We start from the raw sequence: 25,543 nt of genomic DNA on the forward strand, positions 1-25,543 counted from the left end.
GGTATTGTAAATCTTAAAGCTTTAGAGAAATGTGAATATGACTCATCATCATCATCATCACTATCATCATAATAATAGAGTTTTGTGAAAGGGTTATGCAAATATCACACTTGGTTCTCTCTTTTTAACTATTTTCTTTTTAAAATTAAATTTATTTTTTCAATTAAAAATTTATTTGCTCACCCTACTTGTTTCTACTTCCCCATCCCTGAAAAAAAAAAGAGAATTAGTAAAACAATGAACACATTTTCTCATGATACGTAGCTAGAGTGGTTAAAGGTGTTTCAGATGATAGTAAATTAAATAAATTTTGCAGGTGTTCAAACAACCCTACTTAAAGAGTAGAGTTTTGTATCAACCTAAATTGGATAAGAGCTCTACTGCAATGATTCTCAAGTGTGGTCTAAAGGCCCTTGAGATCCTTTTAGAGGCTTATGAAATTGAAACTTTTTATATTTATTATTATTTTTAATTTCTAATGAAATAAATAAATTATATTGATAGTTATAACCCACATAAACAAAATCTCTTGGGAGTGTCCTTCATAATTTTTAAGAGTGTAAAGGAGCACTAAATTTAAGCACTGCTGTCCTAGTAGAATTCTACAGGACTCTGTCCTTGGTCCTGTCCTTTCTGTTATTTACCTATTGACTTAAATATATACAAGAGATATTCAGATGAAATAAGAGAGTTTCTGCAATTAAACAACACACAATCTAGTGGAGTAAGGGTGAAAGAATAATAATTCAGATTTATGTGATACTTTAAACATTTTACAAAATGATTTTCTGAAAACTATAAGAATTATGAAGGCATCATCTTCACTTGATAAAAGAGAAAACTGGGATTCAGAAAACCTAAAATACCTATACAACATTGCATAGATAGTAGATGTTCTAAGACTGACTCCAGATGTCCTGACTTTGATGACATTACATTTCATGCCCATATATAACTTTGGTAGACTGTGTGTACAGGAGACTTCAAGCTAGTAATATTAGGGAAAACATCATGGAGGAAGTGGTTGATGGGTTCCAAGTTGATGAGTGAGAATGCAAAAGGTGGGTCAGGAAGTGAATGGGATAAGCAAAGGAATTATTGGATGTAAAAATACTTGTAGACTTAAAAACCATTTCATAAATGTCAGGTGGAAGTTATTCATGAAGCTGAGTAATTATTGGAAAGAGTATTGGATCTATAAGAAGAGAACCCAGTAACTAAAGTTCTGACTCTGACATTAACCTTGCGACCTTTTGTAAAAAGATCTTTAAATGAGAATAATTAACCTCATTAGAGGGAGTTGTATTGAGCTCAATAGGGTATTGAAACATTGTCTGGAAAAAAATAGATAAAAAAGTCATTTTATAATGTTGCCAAATCTATAGAGATGATTCTCAAATATATATATAATCAAAAATCATTTTTATCCTGAGCACCAATCCCACATTTCCAACTATCAGCTGGACATCTCTACCAGGAGATCTCATGGGCACCTCAAGCACAACTCTCCCCTAATCTAGATACAGCCTTTTCCCTGAAACTCACCTCTCTTTTTATCTTTCCTGCTTCTGTTGAGGGCACCACTATTTTTTCAGTCCTCTAGATTTGTATAATCAAAGCCATCCTCTACTCTTCACACACCCTTACTCCCATTCTCCCACATGTCCCTTTCTATCCATTCAAATGATAACCACTGTAAGCCAGGCACTCACTACTTCTCTCCTGGGCTATTGCAATATCCTTTTAATTGATTTCTCTAAATCTTCCAGAATCCCACTCTAGTCCATTCTACACAAAGCTGCCAAACTGGCATTTCTAATGCATAGATCCAATCATGGCACTCATCTGCTCAAAAGATTTTATTGGTTCTCTCTTACCTCCATTTCAAAATAAAGTGTTTCTGACATACAAAGCCCTTCAGACACTGATTTCAATCTATCTTTTTAGTATGATTTCACATCCCTCTTTCTTATATATGAAACATTCAAGAACAAACTGGCTTATTGTTTTTCTTCACATACAACTTCCATACTGTCTTTGCACAAGTTATCACTTATGCTTAAAATGATGTCCCTTCTCACTTCTTCCTCTTGGAATTAAGGCTTAGGTCAAGAGCCACTTCCTATATTGCTCTTCCTACTTCCCACAAATTTCTTTATGTCTGCTTAAAACAAATATTTTCTATTTGCTTATCTATGTATATATTGATTTCAACTCCATTTCCTACCCCCAATAAAATATAAACTCTTAGAGTTCAGGGATTATTTCATTCTTGTCTCTTATCTCTGGCATCTAGCACAATGACTTGCATGTAGTAGGTGCTTAATAAATGTTTGTTGTTGAATCAAAATTAATTAAATCAAATTGAGTTTCCTCATTGAGATTTCCCTATACAAATGAAATTACAGGTCTAGTCCCCCTCATTGCACCCCCTGAATTGATTTAAAACACTATGTAAATGGGAGCTGTTATTATGATTCATTAGCCTTACTCAAGCCTTGACCGGGAAATTACAGAGGAGACTAATGGGGCATTACAACCCCTTGAATAAATGATCTCCACATGATTTTAGAATCAGAAGATTCAGGTTTGAATGAGAAGAAGTGTAGCACAGTAGATAGAATGCTGGTTTCAGATAGTGCTTTTGACACTCACTAGCTATGAAACCATGAGCAAATCGTTTAACTTGTCCGAGTCTCAGCTTACTCATTTGTATAATCAGGAATTTGAACCAAATGACCTCTAAGGTCCCCTTCCATGTCTAAAGCTGTGATGCTATGGTCCTGACTCTGATGTATTTTATGATGTTAGTCAGATCACTCCATCCCCCTAAGCCTCATCTATGAAGAGAAGAGGCTGTACAAGTTGACCTTTCAGGTCCTTTCTGACTCAAGATTTATTGATTTCTATGATTTTGATTCTATGATTTCTATGGGAGTTTTGCTAGGCATTTGCTGAATGATGAACTTGAATCCAATTCCTTCTCATATGCATACTTTTTTTTCAGAGTGGATCCTGTAATTCAGATCTCTGCATTAGGATGAAATATGTACCAAATGAAACCATTACTTTAGCATATACAACCAAAACTAATCCCAAATATCCAACTCTTTACTCTTTTCTATATCACCTATGATGACACATACCCCCAAAATGATATGAAAAATATCCTTAAAGATATGTATGATTGGAAAAGAGCTAAGTTGGTCTTGTCCAAAAAGCATGATGGCAGATGGAATACATAATAGCTGTCCTAGTATTTGCAAAGTACTGAAAAATCCAGAGGAAGACTCCAAGGCATTGGTTTGATATTCTATAGAGGATTTATGGGAAGACAAATACAAGAACTATGCAAGATGAGAAGGCAAGGAGGTACTGTGATCTGTACAAATAAAGAAAATATCCATATTAGGGAAACCATGGATTCTTTCATCAAATTTAGAGCCAGAAAAGACCTAAGATTTATTTACTCTGTCAGTGAATTACCCAGACAGTAGGCTAAATATATACTTCCTAATCCTCCTCCATCATTTTTGTATAGCCCACTGAGCTAAAAATAGTTGTAATTTTTAAAATAAAGTTTCATTGAATGATATCTTCAATGTATAGTCTTAGAGAGATACTCTGGGGGTACTCAAAGATTAAATGGCTTGCCCAGGGTCATACAATCAATATATATCAGAGGCAGGACTCAGGGATTCCTTGTTCCAAGGTCAGATGACTAGCCATAATACCATATTTCCTTTCTGTGATCAGGTGTAAGGAATTATTTCTTCTCCTAGGCTTTTCTTTGATGCTTCATCTTGGAATGGAGGTGACCTTGGGATCTTGAAGGATATACCAATAGAACATATTCTCTGGGAAGGGTGGGGGTCCTATTGAACTGCATGACCTTTCAATGTATAACAAGTTATTAATTGTATTCACTGAAATACTATTCTTAATTACAGTAGGAAAGACTCCTTACCAGAAAAGGAAATGGGAGTAGTAGGTTGCCCATAAGGGGTTAATATTTTTGGCCACAGACACTGATGAAGATACTCTGCTCAGCCTTAGACAGGTTGGAGTATAAGTTGATTTGAGGAGCACCTCCATGGTGGGAAAAAAAAAAAAAAAAAAGGTTCTTTTGAAGTACTGATGTGTAATTATTATTATTATCCCAGCAGGAAGAGCCCTTTGAAACCCAAACCCTATTCCAAAGAAGGGTTTGGAGAAGGCAGTTCCTTGTATCCTGGTATTTTTAAGCTAGTTTTAGAGGAAATCTCTGTTCTTAGCTTAGATCAGCTTCAGGAAGGGGGCAGCAGCATGGGGACCGACCAGAATGATGTGGGGGATGGAAATCTTCCCAATTGCCTCTGAGTCAGTACTCCCAGTATGGCTGCTTAATATTTGGAGTAAATTTTTATCTCAGCCATTCTCATGCTTCAATATAAGGTACATTCTAAAGTAAAATTGAAAGAATTTGGGTACTAGATGCCATTTCAATCTGCCCATATCATGAATTTATAGGATCATAAGATTTAAATCTGAAAGATATCTAATTCACTTGGTTTGTCTTTCAGATGAAGAAACTATTATGGTTTAATACCCATTTGGTATGTTAGATGATAGAATCAGAGATTTAAAGGTAGGAGAGATTTTTAGAGATCAAATAGTCTAAGTCCCTGACTTTACTGATTTCCAAAGTCACATGAGCCATAAGTACGAAAGGTATGATTTAAAACCGTTCTTTTGGCTCTGGATTAAGTGCTCCATCTACTATGTTACTTCCCATATGTTCTGGGCATCACTTTTTAGAAATGACATTGACATATTGGAATATATCCAAAGGAGGGCAACCAGAATGAAAAAGGGACTAGAAAGCATGCCATGAGACTGGATGATTTGAGTGCCATCTTCAGATAACTGAATGCCTGCCACGTGTCCAGAAGAATTAAGCTTATTCTTTTTGGCCCCAGGAGGCAAAAATAGGAACATAGATGGGAGACAATTACTGGGAGGCCGAAAATATTTCTAAAGCTTTTGACATTCTAGAATTCTGAGAAACTGAGTCCCAAAAAAGGTAGTGACTTGTTTGTCCGAATCACACAACTAGTTAGTGAAAGAGGCAAAACTGAAACTGACCCTCCTGAGTCCTCAGCCCAAGGCTATTTCCACCCCCTTTCATTGGCTCTGGCTGCTATTGTACAGAAAAAGGACACAGTGAGCTATCTGAACCTACAGGATTGTAAACAGGAAACCAGCAAAGTCAAGTCAACTCCTCCCTCCCAGTTCCCTCCCCCCCACTGCTCCCATCCAGTTAAGGAACAAATAAATAGGTAAGAGATAAGACTGGGCTTAAGGCCCAGGTAAAATAAACAATTGTACTCAGATAGAAGTTGTTCTACAAATCCTAGGAATTAAGCTAAAGGATAATTGGCTCTGTTCTCCACACCAACAAGCTTCCAGAACATAGTAACAAAGAACTGTCCACACACATTGTTAAAAACTAGGTAAGCTTACCATAAGCACCTAGCCTGGGTGAATATGGGGGTAGGGGTGGGCAGGTGAGGGGGGAGAAGTATCAGGGTATTGCAGAGAGAATATAGATCTCAGACACAAAACCTGGGAATTTTTCACTACTAGTTGCATGACCAAAGTTCAAAAGAGACAGATTTAGGAAGAGTAGCTGTGAATCCTTTGATCTAGAGATTTCACTCTAGACAAGAAAAGGCCCAATATGTACCTTAATATTCATGAAAGGGTTTTTTTTTTTTGGGGGGGGGGCGTTATTTTTAATTACTTTATTTCTCTCAGTTATCAAGCATTTTTTCCTTTCCACTTGTGAGTTGTGTTCTCATAGAATGACAGAACTTGAGGGCTAAAAGATATCTTATAGATAATCTAGGCCAATAATCCCAATTTCCTTGAAGACTGACAGTTATGAGCAGGTCATTCCCTTAGAAGGCATCCTATTCCATCGTAGGACAACTCTAGATTCCTTCTTTATACTGTCTACATGTAACTTCCAGCCACTAGTAACTATTTCTAACCCTTTGGGCTCACAGAAGGGAAGGGAGCTTTTAGGCCATTTAGTCCACTCTCTGTACCTCAATAAGAATCCTCTAACTTTTTCAATAAACAGTTACGCATCCTTCACCTGAAAACCTCCAGTAAAAGAGGACTTTTGACATCCTAGCCAGTAGAATGCAAACTCATTGAAGACAAGTCCTATTTTGTTTCTGTTTGTATCATCAATACTTAATTCAATATCTGACAAACAATAAATACCCAATATATGCTTATTGGAAAGCATTGAATAGAACTGAATCTCTTTAGGTGGCCCATATTACTTTATTTATCATTATTCAATCCATTGCTCCTGATTCTGTCGTCTGGGGTCAAGCAGAATATGTTTAAGTCCCTTCCATGTGAGAACTTTCTATATATTTGAAGGTAGCCATGTATCCCTTTCATGTCTTTTATTTTCCAGACTAAACATTCCCATTTCTTTCAACCAAAAAAATAATCATAATTCTTTTCTATTGAAGAATTTCAGATATCTTGAGTGATTATATCCATAATCAGCTTTAAGTCTTACTAGTTCATTCAGTTTAATTCAGCAAATATTTTTAAGTGTTTTTTTGGGTGAAGAAGAGCTGTGACCTGAGCTAAAGAGATTTAAAATTTTAAAAATATATGGTCCCTATTCTCATGGGATTTACAGTTTAGTAGGGGTTAATAAATGTCAATAATGTTTTGGCAGACTAAGAAAGAATCCATAGAAGAGGTAAGATTTGAGTTGTTTCAGAGAATAGGGAGGAATACACTGTTGGACAGGGACAACATCCTAGTAATAGTAAGTATATAAGCAAATACACAGAGATAGAAAAGTATTAAGTTGTACAGTTTATCAGAATCATAGAAGAGAATGAAGAAAGAATAGATAAGGCTGAAAAGGTAGTACTGGATTATATTTTGGCAGATCTAGGATCATTTAATCAGTCAATAATAGGGATTTAACAAAGGAATTATTTGACTAGATTTAAGGATAAGGAAGATCATAGAAAATGGTTTAAAGGCAGAAGAGAAATGTTAGGAGACTATTGCAATACTCCAGGCAGGTGGTCATGAAGATAGGATATGGTTAACTGTACGTGGAGGTTGCGAGCAGAGCTACTGATAACACTGGACTTTTGAAAATGGGAGACCAGGTGAATGGCAGTTCCTTTGAGAAAAGTGAAAAGGAGATATAGTCCTTTCTAGAACAGATAGTAAGACAATAAGCATGAATTTAGAAATGCCATGCTTGAGCTACCAGTGTAATATCCAGGTGGTCTGGAGATTGTAAATGTAGAGAAAAGGGAAAAGTAAGAGATGAACATAGAGATTTGAGAGCCTTAAGCATCAAAGTGTTAATTAAAACCATGAGAATCAACAAATAATCATAATAATAATTCATAACTAATATAAATGAATAATTAATCATTACTAGGACTTATAAGGTGGTACAGTGGATAGATCATCAAGCCTGGAGAGACAGAAAGATCTGAGTTCAAATCTAGTTTCAGAAAGTATCTGTGTGATCCTGGGACAGTCACTTACCCCTATTTGCCTATTTGCCTATATTGCCTATTTGTCCAAATGAAGGCAATTTGTTGCTCACAAATATATTTCCTCACCTGTAAAATGAGTTGGAGAAGGAAATGGTAAAACTACCCCAGTATTTTTGCCAAGATAATCCCAAATGATAGTCAAAAATGACTGAAAAGATGAATAATAAAAGCATTTATGTAGTATCTTATGTAGTATGCAAGGTACAAATATCATCTCATTTTATTTTCACAAAAACTATGGAAATGGACATAGCACTAGTCCTGGAATCAAGAGAACCTTAGTTCAAATTCAGCCTCAGACATGTACTAGTTGTGTGATCCTAGGCAAGTCATTTAACTCTGTTCCCCCATCCCCACCCCAAATATCAGAAAGTAAGGTGCTATTATTATCTCCATTTTACATATGAGAAAATGGAGGTAGATAGAGATTAAGTAATTTGGCTCAAAGTCATACAGCTAATAAGGGTTTGAGGGCATGTTTGAACTCGGCTCTTCCTGACTCCAGGTCCAAAGTAAAAAACTGCATCATTTTAAAGAATGGGAATAGTTCCTTTAAAAGGTAATCCTTTGATGTGGTTTTGAGAGATTTACTGATCTTGTTTTCTCTCCTCTGGGCAGACTACAGCTTAGCAATACCCTTCCTAAAGCAAGGTGCCCAGAATGGACTCCTCCAGAAAAGATATGACCAGACCTGAAAACAGCCAAGTGAGTTCCTCCTTATCCTGGACACTAATGAAGTCCAAGAGTCAGTGTCTGTCATTAAGTAGCTTCTGATTACTCACATAGAACCCCAGAATTTCCTGTCAGAGTAAAGATTCTAAGATTCTGTAATTCTATGACAGATATCTTGATTGATGAGTTCATGATAGCATAAGGTTTGGGGATGAATGGAACCTTTGAGTTCATCCCGTTCAACTCTAATTTTAGATAAGAAAATTATAACTCAGGGATTGATGTTCCTAAATCCACACATGCAGAATGTAAGTACCAAAAGTTACTCAAATTCTCTGGCTTCAAATACAGTGGAGACACTGTATCCTACACAGGAGTTCTATAATATTTCTACACAGAATTATATTTAGGAATTCCATTTCATGTTTCATGTATATTATCTATGTATATTTCTCTGAGAGATAAGATTTAGAGCCAGGAAACTTGGGTTTTAACTCCAACCTTATTATTTACTAGATATGTGATGCTGGGTAAGTCACCTAATCTCTGTCTGCCTCAGTTTACTCATTTGTAAAATGGGGATAATAATAATACCTATCTTATAGGGTTCTTATGAGAATCAAATAAAATAATAATTGTAAAGCATAAACATAGTGCTTGGCACATGGTAAACATTATAGAAATGTTAGCTATTATTATTATTGTTATTATTTCCTACCTCACAGAGTTGTGAAGTAAGTACTTTATGAAGTGTTAAGTACTATCTGAATGCTAGCTATTATTGTTTTGATCTTCATAATTATACTCTCAAGGAATCTTCACACTGGCTCACAAATTATTTTTGGCACTTACTATTTTCTCTGGTGTAGGTAGAGTAAAGCCTTCCTACTCTATAAGTTGTTATGAGGAAAAAAAAGTCAATTATCCTGAAGGAACCCTCTGGTAGTACACAACTGCAAAGAAATTTTTAGTAAGAACCTAAAACTTTTATTTCCCTCTTCTTTGATTGTTTGTTGTTCAGTTGTTTTTCAGTCATGTCTGACTCTTCACGACCCTATTGACAAAAATACTGGACATATACTGGTTCATCATTTCCTAATCCAGCTTATTTTACAGATAAGGAAACTGAGAAAAAACAGGGTTAAATGATATATACAGGGTCACTCAGCTGTTTGAATTCAAGAAAATAAATCTTCCCAACTCTAAGCCCAACACTCTTACCTAGCTGCTCTTTTTTTTTTTACTAACATTAAATTTGAGATTTTTCCCCTTCTCAGTTTTGTTAAGTTTTGAGATTTATAGGATCTTAAATACAATAGGTGCTTAATAAATGTTGATAGAATTGAAGATAATGTCTCTATTGTTTTATTGTTACATGTGATAAGTAAGTCATCCTGAACTTGCAGTGCATGGGTAGGATTTGGGGAATGCAAGAGATGAAAAGCAGAGTCTGAGGATTTATAGCTAAAAGCAACCTTTAGGATTCTCTAGGATAGTCCATTATATGTTCTGTAGATAAAGAAACTAAAGCCCTGAAATGGGAAAGATTATAAGACTAGCATATATTTTTCTTTTGACTAAAAAGCAGCAGACTCAGATTGGTGGAAAGATTTGTGCATTTGGAGTTAAATAAAGTGAATTTGGAATTAGGAGATTAAAAAATTGGAATTTGGATTATAATGCAGTCATTTGCCAAAAATGTGAATCTAGACAAGTAGCTTAAGCCTTCTAGGTCTCAATTTCCTCCTCAGTCAAATGAGGTTAGTTGAATTAGATGACTTCTAAAGTCATCCATGATGATCCTGTAATATCATGTTCCCAAATTCAATCCTCCTTCCATACTGCCTTCCAATAATGAGCATAGTACCTAGGAAAGTTTAGGAGCTTTGAAGAGCAGCAACTATTGAGGGAACTGCAAAGAACCTCAGGTAACTAGAGACTTCTGTGATAGAATCTTCCTCCAAGTAATCTGAAAAGACCTTCCCAGAACTCTGGTGACCCCAATTGATTCCTTCCAGGACACCAGAGGAAGAGTGATCTTTTTGTCTCAGAAATCTCACATTAGTTTTCCCCCACCAAAATCTACTTCTTGTGTTCTTCTTAGCCCAGCTGGATCAACACAAAGGTGATAAATATGGAAGAGAAGTCAGACTATGCTGCTTGAATCCAGAAGTCAGAGTGAGGGGTAATAAATAGAAGCTTCATGAAGGCAGAATTCTGCTAAATATAAGAAAGAATTAGAGCTACTCAAAAATGGAGTCATTTGCTTGAGGAAGAAGGAATGTCCTGTCATTGGAAGTGTTCAAATAAGAACTTAATGCCCACTTTTCAGGGATGCTATAGAAGAAATTTATGCCTCAAGTACAAGTTGAACTGGATGACTTTTGAAATTCTTCCCATCTGCTTGTATGATAGTAAGTTCCCCATCACTGAGATACTCAAGTATTCAAGCTAGATAACCTCTTGTAAGGGATATGGTAGAGGGATTTCTTGTTTGGGGAATAGATAATCTCTGGGGCCTTTCTAGTTGCCATTAAGAGGTGATGAGGTCTTCAAATAAATGTAGAATGAGTACTTGCCAGGAATCATGTAATTCAGATTAAGTTATGATTAGCTACCTTTGTCCTTTCTAGCCTCTTCAGAAGGTAGTAAATGTCTCATCAGTGAAGATCTTTAAGTAAAGTCTTGATGACCAGCTGTAAGGCATATATGTGATAGAGGGACTTTCTGGTTAGATATGGATTGGAGTACTGAATTTTGAGATCCTTCCCCCTTGAAATTCTTTGATTCCATAGTCCATGAAGCAACTACATCAGGTGACCAAGTCACCCCAAGAGAGGAAGCCCTCTAGTTACCAACTTTTGAAAAGAGTGTCTTTGTTCTGATTCAGGTTCTCATACTGAACTGTGATGAACTGTAGGTTAAAGGTGTTCCCTATTCCATCAAATGGAAAACTATTGTAGTTCCCCAGTAAATCCTGTTGCTTCAGTAACCCATTTTAGGTATTCTTCTGAGTTTGGTTCATTAACCCACACCCCTAGTGATTGCCTATGTCTCCAAGTCAGGGGTATAAAAGGGAAAGGACACTTGATTTAGAGTTTCATTCCTGCCTAGGGTATTTATGAGTTGTTACAATGTGACTTTTCCTGAAGGAAATAATAATACCTGTTGTCATGAGGACAAAAATGAGGACAATATAAAGTGCTGTTTCAGTCTCAAAGCCCTCTATAATTGTCAGTTGCTATTGAAACCTTCTTTATCCACAGTTGATTCCCAGTGGGACCTCTGAATTGGGATGACCCAAGGCCAGCTCAAATTACCCCAAAATATCCCCATTTGGATCTGTTACTTGACCTTTCTTACCTTTCCTTCCCATCCTCCTCCCCCATTGCCTTGGAAACAAAGCCAGCCTCCAGGATATAGGGACAGGATATTACTTGCCCTAATTTTGGCCCCAACTGCATGCAACAGGATATGATGTCAACCTCCCCAGAGGGGGGTCAATCAGCAAAGTAAGGACACATAACCAGGTTTGTTTTGCTAAATCTCATGATTATAAGATTTAGAACTAGTAGGGGTTTTTAAAGATAATCATAATTAGCCACCTCACTTTACAGATGAAGAAATGAAGACTCAGAATCCAAGTGATTTGAACAAGGTCACAGAACATCAGTGCTGAAATTTGAACTTAGGTCATCTGATTCAAAATTCATGATCTTTCCCTTGTGGCACAATGTCTGACAGGGAACACCCTACTGGGGTGACACAGCTAGGCTGGATTTAAAAACTTCTCTCCTCCATAGTTCCAGTAGGATAATAAATCACCATTAAGTAGGATTTCACATGGAGACTGGGAATGTAGAACTATTATTTGTCTCATCTGTAAAATGGGGATAATAATATTTATACTACTTCTCTCACAAAGCAATTGTGAATAAAATGCCTGATAAACTTTAATGTGGGGTAATAAGATGAAAATCACAAGCCATAGAATGTGGGAAGACACATTTCCAGCTGCTGGTTATTGACCCAAAAGCATTAGTCAAAAAGAGATTTGGGGAGGGAATATGCCTTGCCCTATTTGTTTTGATGGGCTAATCTGATGCTTCTATAAAGAGGACACTCAGAAAGAACAGGGTAGGTTCAGGGCATGTCTTTATCACTATAAGTGTTTGGTTGCACCTTTGAAAGTACTTAAATTATACATATCAGCTCTATCAGGAAAAACAAAACCCCGCCTATTTTGAAAGGGTGGTGACAATACAGATGTCTCCAACAGTTCCTGTTACTCTCTGGCTGTACCCATTTTTTTTTTCCCATTCTTGGGGACAGTGAGTATTAAACAAAAGTTCAACAATGGATTGATTAACTTCTTACATCACTCGGAGAGGCTTACTAAATCAATTTTAACTCAATAGTAATTTACCAAGACTTGAGTAGAACTCTGTGCCAGAGGCTGGACTACGAAGAATTAAAAAAAAAAAGGATTTCCTACCCTCTCATAAGGAGCTCACAGTCAATGAGGGAGAAGGGAAAGTGGGGGAGGGGGAGTTAATATTGGAGAAATAAAGCTGTACCCCAGATACAAATTGACAAGAATTCAAGAAGCATTCTTTTTGGGAGATTCAGGAGAGAAAGATCACTTTTAGGAGTCAGGGTAATAGATATAGGGTGAGGCTTTATGGAGGAGATAATATTTGAAATAGACCTATTTCAGAGCAGAAGAATCAACATGAGCCAAGGGCAGCCTGCTCCAGGACTGAAGGTCTCTGTAAAAAGGTATATGGAGGCAAGACATATCAGGACCACAAAAATGCTAAAGAAAAAAAAAAGCTAAAAAGATGTTTTTCAGCTACTAAGATAACTCTGAACAGGGATATATGTCTTTTCTACCTTTGGATTTAATAGCTCAATGACACTAAAAGACGGGGAAGATAGAGCTAGACAATACTATGTATCTAAAAAGATCTGGGGTTTTAGAGAATTGAAAGTTAATGAGTCATTAGAATATTATAGAAGTATCTAGGTGGTACAGTGGATACAATGCCAAGCCTGGAGTCAGGAAGACTCATCTTCATGGATTCAAATCTGGCCTCAGATTATTAGTTTTGTGACTGATCAAGTCACTTAACCTTGTTTTGCCTCAGTTTCCTCATCTGTAAAATGAACTGGGGAAGGAAATGACAAAAACCCTAAATGGGGTTACAAAGAATTGAACATGACTGAAAAATGATTAACAATATGGTAGTAAAACAAACAAACAAACAAACAAACAAACACAAACCTTCATGATCTCTTTTTCTGTGCAAAACTGTGTTTCATTGCTGTGAGGAGCTACTTCCTGGGACTCCCTTTATCCCTACAGCTTGCAGTTTAGTCCCCTTCTGAAATCTGGCTCTTATGCTGTTCTTTAATCAAGATATTTCAAAACATCAGACTCAATCCATTTTCACCAGCTATCTTTGATTCCTGGAATTCACCTTCTCCTCACCTATGTCTCCTGGTCTTCCCTAGCCTTTTTCAAGGTTTTCCCAGATCTCTTCTTAATGTTAGTGCTTTCCCTCTGAAATTACCTCCAAATTCTCCCATACGTATCTTGTTTACATATGGATTCTTCCTATTAAATTGTGAGCTCCTTGAAGGCAGACGTTGATGTTGCCTCTGTGTATCTTGGCATTTAGTACAGTGCTTCTTGTATTTTTTCAATATGTTTTGATGAACCTTTGAAAGTACTTACATTACACAAACTCTTAACTTGACAGTATTGGATAATCTTATAGTTTCCTGAAACACTGAAAGGTCAAGTGCCTTGCCCAGGGTCACAAAACCAGGAGGTGTCAAAGGTTAAGACAAATCAAATCTTTCTGACTCCTGTGGCAGCTCTATAACCATTATGTCACACTAACTCTCAAAGTGACTTTAGGCTGTACTAAGAAAGGTATTATTTCCAGAGTGAGGAAGGTGATAGCCCTGTTGTCCTCCTACACTGGGTCAGTCCAACCTAGAGTATCATGTTCAGTTCTGGGTACCAATTTTTAGAAAGGGCCTTGACAAATTGGAGTATGTTTAGAAAAATGAGATTAGTAAGAAGATTGGAAAACATCAATTAAAGGAAGAAGGGGAAAGATGTGCAGGGAGAATTAGTTTGAAGAAGAGAAGACTTGAGAGGAAATGATAGCCATCGTCAAATAGGTGGTAAAGAAGGATAGAGTGCTAGACCTAGAACCAGGAAGACACAACTTTGACTTAAAACCTGGCCTCAGATACTTATTAGCTGTATAATCTGGATAAATTACTTAACCCTGTTTACCTCAGTTTCCTCATCTGTAAAATAAGCTAGAAAAGGAAATGGCCAACCACTCCAGTATCTTTGCCAAAGAAAATCCCAATGGGGTCATGAAGGGTAGGACAATACTGAAATGACTGAGCGGCAGTAATATTCAAAAGAAGGATATTGGCCTGAGTTGGAAGTTGCAGAAAATTTCCTAGCAAAAGAGCTATCTCAAGAGAGTATATTAGGCCTTAGTAAGAAGTGAAATCCTTTTCACTGAAAGTCATCAGATGGTAGCAAGATTATCATTTATTGGGATGTGATAGGAGGAAATTCTTAATTCAAGTATGGTTTAGGCTGGATGATTTCTGAGATCCCTTCCACCTTAGATTCTGTAAGGATGAGATTTGAATGAGAGAATGTTTTAGTTTGACTGAAATGCAGAGTTCACAAAGGAGTGTTTGATAAGAAAAAACTGCAAAGGAAGGCTGGGACCAGATTGTCAGTTAGTCAATTAACAAACATCCATTAAGCACTTTCTAAATGCCACACACTGTGCTAAGCTTTGAGGATACACAGAATGCCAGATAGTTGATTAGACTGTATTGCAGAGTGTATAAAGGGGAGTTTTATAAGTAAAACTGGAAAGTTTTATAAGTAAAAACTGAAAAGGAAGATTTGGGGGCAGATTGTGAAAATCTTTGCTTTACTCCCCCCTTTTTCCTTAATTACTTACAAAATCAAAGTCCATATTCACAGCAAAAAATCAAAACTGACTTTCAAGATCTTCTGAATTTTGACTACTAACAAATATATACATGAGATATTTTTTAAAAATTTAAATCCTTTTAAAAATTGTTATCACTTCCCAATATGTCTCTTTCCTTGACCCCAGCTAATCAAACCATATTTTGTAACAAATAAGAATAATTAAACATAACAAATCAATATTTGGCCATGTCTGAAAATGTATGCCTTATTCTACACCTGTAGTCAACCTCCTTACTGATGAGAGGCAGGAGCCACCTTCACCACCTGTCATCTAAAGTCAATATTGTTCTCTACATTGAATGGAATTCTGAAATCTTGCATTGTTGTTTTCATTTGCATCATTGTGGTCATCATATACAGTAATCTTCTGCCAACCTCACTTTCCATCCTTACTTCCAATTACTTTCTTTCCTACATCTTCTGCTTCAGTAGAAGTAGACTGTTTACCAATTTTTTCAATATGCTTGACAATTTACTGCTTGAAATGTCTTTCTTTCCATTGCCTAACTCAACTCAGCTCAAAAGCTATCCCTTCCAAGAAGCCTTCTTTAGCCTCCCCTTTACTGTCCCTTACAAATAAAATACTGAATCTTTTTTATTGTTTTTTCTTTTCATTCTATGTTTTATGGCTCATAGTCACAAGATTTGGGGATAGGGCAAGGCATTTGGGAATAAGTGACTTGCCCAGGGTCACACAGTAAGTCAACTGGATTTGAACTCTGGTCCTTCTGACTCCAGGACTAGTGCTCTATCTATTGTGATACCTATCTATTCCTATATGTACACAAGATTTTGAGCTTAGAAGGACCTTTGAGATCATTGAGGTCAACCTTATCATTTTTTCAGACAGAATAAATGAGGACCTGTGAGGAGAAATGACATATCCAAGACCACAGATGAGGCAAAGAGTAATGCTAGGATAGTGCTCTTTTCACTTTTCTATGTTTCCTCATTTTGTCCTCTGTTTTTTTCCTCCCCCAAAAAAGCATAGCTGAGCACCGATTCCTGCCAAAAGTCAGCTTTGGGAAGTGTTTTAGCAAATGAGTAAAAGAAAAAAAAGTCTTTTCTTTTTAAATGTGAATAATCAAACATCACATCAGGAAAGATAAGTCATAAGAATCACAAAAAAGTTCCAATACCTCAAGTTACTGTTTTCTGCTTTTTGAGTGTACAATGACCATCCCGAAAACATCAGTCAGCAACTTCTGGCAGAGCATTAGTTGTAATAGGTACACCCTGGGGAAAAACAGCAGAAGCCTCCAGGAGGGAGGACTCTTGGAACACATCCTGCTGGAGACATCGATGTGTTCCCCAAACCTGGAATGTAAACTGAGTATCTTTCCATTGACTCACACTGTCAATTTCAGTCACATTATCTTCATTTCTGATTATTCTTCAATTGTTCCTTTCATCCTATCTCTCCTCCCTCTCTCCCCAGACTCCATCTCTCCCAGGAACTGAGCACAGAATGCGAGATCTTGAAAGGGCTCTTGAACTTCAGAGCTAGAAGAAACCTTACAGGAACCTAGAGAATTCAGAATTGGAAAGGTCCTCGGATCACAGAACAAAGAATATCAGTGATGGAAGAGATTGAAAACTATTTCCTCATTTTACAGAAGAGAAAAGTGAGGCTCAAAGAGTGATATTATCATGTAGTAGGTGCTTAATAAATACTTATTGATTGGATGTTCAAGGATTCCATTTCTAAGGTAGGACAAAAAAACAGGTCTCCTGAACCCAGGTGCAGTGACTATCATTTCAATATAATACATTGCCTCTGAGCTGCCTTGATGAAATTTGAGAATTTAAAAGGAACTCTCTGGAAAACAAGAAAAAAGCCTCCTATTTGAAAAGGGTATATTCTAAACCTTATATACATTAACATATTTGCGCCTCACAATGAGACAGATAATGCCATTATTATTGTCCCCATTCTACAGATTGAATAAATTTAAGTACAAAGAAGGAAAATTATTTTCTTAATCACACAGCCATTAAACAGCAAATCCAAGACTCCACTCTAGGTCTTCTAATTTTAAGACTGATGCCCTTTGCTCCAGGGCCTCTTTCCCCTTTTCCACAATGACTGTGCCCCACATAAATGGAGTTTAGTGTTGTAATCAATTAAAACTCACAGTAAAATTAATCTGACACATATTTAATGACATGCATAATCATTTCTGTACTACATGGTAATCAGGCATAAACAGTGAACACTTTGAGTAAGGGAGTGTAATCAGTGTTGCTTTTGTACAGCCAAACAAGAAATTTTTAGGGGAAAAGAGAGGAAACAGAAGGGGGTCATGGATTTGTCCAAAAAGCTGCACTGAGTATGGAGAGAACTGAACTTGGAACTAAAATTCAACTCTTTTTAAGTATGAACAATCAAACTTTATGAAGTAGGATAGCATGTTTCCTTAGGCTTCAAGTTCACTAGGCAATGTTGGCAACAGAGCCAGAAAGGCCTGGGTTCAATTCCTGCATCCTACACAAATGATGTGTATGATCCTGGACAAGTCATCTAATCTCTAAATCCTCTTAAGAAATTCTCCAAGGCCATATGGTGAAGAGAAGATTCCAACCTGTACAGGTAGAGGAAATTCCTCACTAGGGCTCCCTATATTTATGAAACCATAAATTTGACCCGACATCATCTCCATCCTCCATTGTGAGTCCTTTTGATACCCAATAGTCATTTCAAATTAAGAGGCTGAAATCCAGAAAAGAGATGAAGACTGGAGAAGAGATCTGGGACCATGAGAATGAATGCATGATCCAGGGAGAAATGGTTGTACCCAGGTAATATCTTGGAATAAATACTAGTTTTGAAACCAGAAGATCTGATTTTGAATCCCAATTCTGCTTTTTACTAGTTATGTGACATTGCCTTTCTGAGTTCCCTTTTCTTCATCTGTGGAAAAAGAAGGTTAAATCTTTAGGGTCTTTTCCAACTCTAAATCCTATGCTATTATTCCTTTTTTGTTTTTTTTTTTTCAATTAAAGCTGTTTATTTTCAAAACATATACATAGATAATTTTCAACATTAACCCTTGCAAAACCTTGTGTTCCAAATTTTTTTTTCCTTCCCTTCCTCCCACCCCCTCCCCTAGATGGCAAATAATCCAATGTGTTAAACATGTGCAAATATTCTATACATATTTCCACAATTATATGATATTATTCTTTGAGGAACAAAGATTAGCTTCAGCTACCAGGCTAAAAAATGGTATGTTCAGAGCACCTATGCTAAAACATGCATCTTAATTCTTGGCAGAGAAGTAATAGAATAGACAGAGGAGAAGAGGAAATCATACATTTTGTTTGACTATATTTATTTAAATAAAGGGAGAGATTCATAGGGTGAGGGTGGGAAATTATTGGGAAGTGACTATGATATTAAAAAAAAGGAAAAGAAAAAACCATCAACAAAATCTTTGCAAACTAGCTTATTCAGTCATCCCCTCCACCCCCTCCGACATCCCACCTCCCACCATATCTACTGGCTGGCCCCAGATACCAGACTACAGATGTTTCACTTTCATATTTCTTCCAGTAATTCACCCAAGACATTTCTCACCATTTGCCTGACTCGGCCAGTATCATTCTCCCCTCCCTCCTCTTTTTTTCTTCCCAGAACAAAACACCCCTATCTGGTCACCATGCTTTTTATGAATAGACTTCCCTTATTAACATGTAAGTTCCTTCAGGGCTGGGATTATCTTTTAAAATATATGTATCTCCCGTGCTTAGCAAAATGCTTGAATCACAGCAAATGTTTAATGCTTTTTCACTCAAAAAAAAAAAAAAAAAGTACTTGGGATGAGGGGGAATCAGTGACCAATTCTTCTTACCTTTAGGAAAGAGAGATCATAGATTTAGAACTAGAAGGATTAAGGGCCAATCTTTTCTTTTTCTGGGTCTAAGCTTCTTCTCCATAAAATAAGAGGGTTGGGCTGGATAGATATTTGTAAAGTCCAGTTATCATAATCTACAACAATATTTGGCTGAAATGCCTGGAAGAAGTGGGAGTTTGGAAAGTGTAAGGGAGGGTAGAAGAGGTAATGTAGGATATGCCATACTTGAAAGGAAATTGGAAATGAAATTTGAAGTGGAGTGCACTCAGGGGAAAGAGGGGAATAAAGAACTCAAGAAGTGAGAATGGGAGAACTACCATGGACCCAACTACTTTGCTCCCCTGAGTCCATCTCAGGCCCAAGCCAGGCAAGACAAAAATTTGGCTTATCTAGTCATCCTCCTTTTTGGACCCGATATTCTCCCATTTCTCTTTACTTTAGGGTTAGTATTGTTTCTATTCACTTATTTCAATCTTTCTGACTCCATGTGGGGTTTTCTTGGCAGAGATACCTGAATGGTTTGCCATTTTCTTCCCTAGCTCCTTTTATAGATGGGGAAACTGAGGTAAACAGAGTTAAATGACTTGCCCAGGGTCACATAGCTACTAAGTGTCTGAGATCAGATTTGAACTCAAGAAGAAGACTCTTCCTGGTTTGAGCCTTGGCACTTTATCCACTGCACTACCTAGAAGACAGCATCAAAGATTTCTCTCTGAGTCTTTCCCAGTCTCTCCCTTCTCAGTATCATCCTTCACACTCTGCCTAATGCACAAGTTTGACAATGTTACTCCCCCATTCAAAATTCTTCAATGATTCCTCAGTGTTGAAAGACAAAGAAAAAAATACATATTTTTTCATTAGCTACTTACGGCCTTTTACAATCTGACTTCAATCTGCCTTTTCAAACTTATTTTACTCTATATTCCTCCATGAGAAAAATGTGGGATGTTGGGCAAAAACCTAGGATGAACTGGGTTCAGGTCCTGCCTCCAACACATATTGCCTGTGTGACCCTGGGCAAGCTATTTAATTTCTCAGAGTTCTGGGGGAGTCTGAAAGACTGTTTCAGAGAATGTATCAGTCTTCATTGATAAGAGTCTCTTATTTTTTTATTCCCAGGTCCAATCCCTCTCCTCTTTTCTGTGCTCCATATTCCAGCCAAACCGGACTACATATTGCTCCCCAATCTTGTCCTACATTTTCCTGCACCTTTACACAGACCTGCCCCAGAATGCATGTATCTTCATCAGATTCTGGAGGAATCCTTTCTTTCCTTCAAGACTCAGGCCCAGTTCAAGTGCCTTCTCAATGCAGAAATCATCATCTTCCTTGGAAACTGCCACCCCATCCCCCCAGCTGAAAGCTATCTTTTTAGAGCATAGTCTAGAGTCCTTCTTTGCCCATATCATGTTCTATCTTGTGCCTTCAAGGGGCTATATGATCTCTAAAGATCCTTCCAGCTATTTTAACAGCATAGATACTTATCTCTATACTGATCCTACCTAACACTCCTATTATATTGTAAATTCTTAGAGGTTCAAGGACTGTTATTTTGTGTTCCCAGAGATTTGTACACAATAGATGCCAATTGAATATTTGTTAAATTGAGTAGAGAGAATAATGAGAGTTAAAAGTAGAGAACAGGACAGTGATGACAATCTTAAAAGATAATCATATCTTCTCTAAGTCTTTTCTGCTTCAGCTTAAATTCCTTCAATCACTATGACCGATTTCACTCCTCTCAGTCTTCTGATCACCCTTTGCTGTACATGTTTCAACTCATCCTTAATATGTGTCTTTGCACCTAAACACCAAAATTTAGGTCTGGTATGAACAGAGCAGAGAATTGTGGGGACTTCACCTCCTTACTTCTGCTTCTTAGAGAAACTTATCCCTTATATTTCAAGGTTGTCAAGCAAGACTGGCATTCAACCCTGTTGCTGTAAAACTGCTAGCTGGACAAACCTTAGTTGAAGGCCTGAGGCTACACCTCTGTCTCTTCCTCCTCCAATTTCATTCCCACCAGGACAGAAAGACCCAGAAGAGACTAGAACATAGTCCAGCCTTGTGTGAGATTAAACCAACTTCTTTAAAAAAAAAAAAAAAATTGTGCTAACAGACGGCTTTGTGTAATCTGGATAATAGCCACACAATGCTATAGTACTTTAAGGTTTACAGAGAATTTAACAACCAAGAATAAACCCATTTTAAAAATAAGGAAACTGAGGGTTGTTCACCATCATCAAGCAAGGAGGTATCAGAGCCATACTCAATCTCTGGCCTTTTAATTCCAAACCTTTCCATTGTGTCATACCTCCTTTCTAACTGGTTTAAATTCCTAGCATGTTGACAGAGGGACTATGGGCCAGCAGAAAGTATTGCTACAATCTGTTGATGAGTTTCCAGTCAGTGGAGGCATTCTATCAGAGGATGGATGGCCCCTTTTCAAAGATGCTATTGCTGATTAGAATTGGAATACATTCCTTTATGATTCTGCAAATCTATGTACACAGGCCTGTCCAGGACAGTTCAAATATAGGGAAAATCTGTTTATTTGTAAAACCAAGGAAAGAACCTGTGCTTTTTTGCTTGTTTTTCTTTCCTGGAGCTGCTTTTTCTCCAAAGTCCTGATTTCTTAAGGATCACAGAATCCCAAAGACTCATGCCTGAGGAAAAATTCCCTTTTATGAAATTATTCCCAACTTAAGAGTATCTGATTCTTTTGATATTGGTGGCAACCATCAGGAGGAAGGAAAGGATTATATTCTAATAAAATTATACAACTCATCTGTACCAATAATAGCCTTGTGTATTACTGTCCATGATAGGTTCTGTGTCTTTATAATATAATGTGCTATTTGACATCACAAAATAGTTGGATGAGACTTTAGGGATCATAGATCCAATGGCACGGTGGGAAGTGCATTGGATGTGGAATCAGATGACTTGGTTCTGCTGCATATTTGCTGTGTAACTTTAAGCAAATCAAGTGATTTAGGGCCTTAGTTTCCTATCTATAAAAAAAGGTTCCCTTTAGCTCAATTAAGCTTCTCATTTTACACATGAAGAAACTAAGATTTAGGAAGGGCTGATGGTCATACAAATAAGAGTCTGGATCTGAATACAAGTCTAATTTTTTCCCCTAGCATTACATCTTTATTTTCAAAATTTCATGTAAAAATATACTCTTCATGGTGCTCTCAAAATTGCTTCCTGCACCCTAGGCTGATAATCACTTTGCCTATCCTTAGTTGGGGCCATTAGGCCCAGCTACCTTGAAAACTAGAAAAAGAGAATGGAATTTTGGGTACTATTGGTAGAAGAAGAACTCTGGAGACAAAAAGCACATGCCTTGTTTGCCCTCAGGAGGCCTTTGCAAAAGGGATTATCAACCACTTGTCCTTCTTTTTCCAGGATGTAAAAGATTTCTTCAGTCCTGTTTTTCAAAAGATTATCCAGAAGTTAATAAAGTATTACATTTATTTACCACTTTAAAAAAAATCAATATCTTCATAACTTGGCCAGGTCAGCAATCCAGATATTATCCCCATTATACAGATGAGAATCCTAGAGAGCTGAATTCAGTTATCAAAAGTCATAGCTACTAAAAGATGAAGTTGGATTCAAATACATATTCTCAGTTCTCTTTCCATTAACCAGTTCTTTCATGCATACACATTTCTGCTCTTTATACAGAGTAAAGAATTTTTAATCAAGAATAACATCCAGAGAAACTGACAAGATGCTGATTGGAATCACTGGCACAGGTGGAAATTCCCTAATGCCTTTTCCACTCTGCCAGATTATACTAATGATTAAACTGTAGGCAAAAATCTCTGAGAAAGACCCCACCTCAAACCTTTGGTCCTGCTTACCCCAGCACCAAACTAATGGCCCCAAGTGGCAAGTCAAACACAAGGAAAATCCAGGATGTGTATCTGGAAGGGTTATAGGATTACAAAATCATTAAGCTGGAAGGGAACTTCGAGGTCAAATACAACCCTGAACCTTTTGCTTTTTTTTTTTTTTTTTTTTTTTTTTGCTTATGCAAACTCACTCACACACACTCGGAAGGAAGGAGCAACATAAATTTCATTTCAATCTCATGGACTTTTGTTCTATGACCAGAGCTTCAAAGTCCAACTGAATGGAGAATAAGTTCCACAGAATAGGGCTTTATACAATGATTTTTTTTTTTCTGGGCTCATGAACTGAATGCTCAGTAATCTACTCATAGATGTTCAGAGCTGAAGAAACCTCAGAAATCATCTAGTAGAAACTATTCCTTTAACAGAGAAGGAATAGATGGGGACAGAAATGACAAAGGTCTTGATTAAGGTCATGTCAGCAACACAGTCAGCACTTGAACCCAGTTCTCTTGCCTTCTAGTTGGAAGTGATTTCTACTACTACACCCCAGCTGCTCATGCGCTTTCCAACAGCTGTAAACCAATTGGCAAAGATAGGTCCCACCCAATCCATCTGGCAGGAAGATGTCTGAGCCAGCTCCAGCAGACCATTTGTCGTCTGGGGTATGCAGGGACGATTCACAGACAGAGGTTGCTTCCCTTCTCACATTCCCATCAGTTTCTAAATACAGCCACTTCTCCCCATCCCCCACTCAACATTCTTCAACCTTAAACTACTATAGAAATGCGAGTTACTGCTATTATTTCTATTTAGCACTGTAAGAGCCAGACTGTCCTTTGGAGAGATCCGCCTGGGATACTGTACATTTGGCTACCATTGCACACACCCACCAACCTGCTCTTGCTTATTTATACCCAGGCAGGGACCTGGGGATGAGGAAGGAGGGCATCCAGAGAGCTCTTTAAAGACACTGTCATCTGAATAATCGCTTGACCCAAGCACTGCTGCCTAGTACCAGGCAGACTAAGTGCCCCAGAGGGCAGCTGTCAGAGATGGGTGGCATCCCCTGTTCCGAAAGGCCTGCCTTGAACCTCTTCTCCCCCGTAGGAACAAAAGCAGGCAGGAGCCTGGGTGTGGATGGTTCCTGCAGATGCAGGGTTGTCTCTTCCTGCTCCTCAGTCAGAGCCAACGCAGCCTCCCCTCCACCTCCACCCCATCGCCCCCGGTTCCCATAGCGAAGCAATAGCAATAGATAGATGTACTTACTGCTGGTGTTCATGGTGACGCCCTGGCTCTGAATTTCTCATTCAACAAAGAGGCCAAGGCGGTTCTTTAAATGTGGTCCCCCTTTGCTCCAAAGCTCACCTGGTGGTGGTGGGGAGGGGGGGGCGGCGGCGGAGAGAAGGGGTAGAGGAGGGACTATCAGGGAGAGGAGCTCGAGATGCTCTGCAAGGTTTCTTCCAGCTCTAAATCCTAAGATCAGGTGGTCTTTTCTATCCCAGGTATGCCCTCTCTGCCCTCAGTCTGCCTCTCTCTGCCTCCTGACTCTGCTCTCGATCTTGGAAAGGCAGAAGCAATGAATGACAAGCAGATAGGGCTGGCAGGCAGGGCATGCAGGCCCGCGGACAGACAAACCGACTGAGTGCCGCTGCCCTGGCGCCTCGCCTGAGCTTTCGCTGGCTCCAGGGTTCCCCCGTGCAATGCGGACCAATTCCAGCTGGACTTTTCCTGTGAGCGCTCCAAGGGGGTGTGGACCACTGGGAGGGAGGGAAAAGCAGGTTGGGGGGGGGGGGGGAGGGAGAGAAGGGAGGGAGCTAGGCTGCAGCCCCGCTCCTGTCCAAGCGAAGCCAAGCCGCGGCTACGAGGTTCTCGCCCAGCCCCAGAACTCGCCTGGCAGCCGAGGCGGGAAGCCCCGAATGCCCACTCCGCGCCCCGCCCCGCCCCGCCCCGCCTCGCCGCGTGCCTGGAGAGTCTGCAGGGGATGCTTTCGGGAGGTCTGGACTCTGCCAGGGAACGGGGACCAGAAAAGGAGGAGAACCAGACCCGGGGAAGAAGCCTTCCCGCAGGGTTTGCTAGCTTTACCAGCGCCTAGGGAAGCCGCGGATGGCCGACTGCCGCCCGCCACCTGCTGGATACAATGCGATTCGCTCAGGCTCCTGGCATTTTGGGGGGGACCGGGAAGCACAATAATGTTTCGCATTTCTAAAACGCTTCGAGTTTACAAAGCACTTAAAATTATAACACGTGGAACTGTAAGGGACCCTTAGAGACCACCTAGCTCGACCCCTCCTTCGTAAATTGAGAAAAGTGGACCAAAAACGGGGAAATGCTCATTATTAGTAACAGGGTTCCAACTATGCGCTTTCCATCCCATCACGGAGCAATTAGAGCTGGCAGGGACTTCAGACATCACTCAATCTAACCTCTTCATTTTGTAATTTGTGTAGACTGAGGCCCAGGGAGAGGAAGTCATACAGCTGGTAAATAGCAGAGTTGTCATCTGTTCCCAGA

General features: G+C 38.5%; 1 protein-coding gene across 9 annotated transcripts in view; it reads right to left on the reverse strand.

Annotated features, from left to right (window-relative positions):
* ABLIM3 (actin binding LIM protein family member 3) overlaps positions 1–24,973 on the reverse strand; it is a 163,193-nt gene extending 138,220 nt beyond the window's left edge. For 3 of the 9 annotated variants that reach the window (XM_031953690.1, XM_031953689.1, XM_031953688.1), the window contains exon 1: positions 24,299–24,972. In XM_031953690.1, coding sequence (XP_031809550.1) covers positions 24,299–24,311 — 13 coding nt within the window. In that variant the 5' untranslated portion in view covers positions 24,312–24,972. Of the gene's footprint in view, positions 1–24,298 lie in introns of all 9 variants that reach the window. The other 6 variants (XM_031953687.1, XM_023506410.2, XM_031953693.1 and 3 more) reach the window with 3 other exon arrangements.
* Positions 24,974–25,543: the final 570 nt, after the last annotated feature.

The sequence above is a fragment of the Sarcophilus harrisii genome, chromosome 2 (assembly GCF_902635505.1).
Source record: "Sarcophilus harrisii chromosome 2, mSarHar1.11, whole genome shotgun sequence".
NCBI classification, from domain to species: Eukaryota; Metazoa; Chordata; class Mammalia; order Dasyuromorphia; family Dasyuridae; genus Sarcophilus; species Sarcophilus harrisii.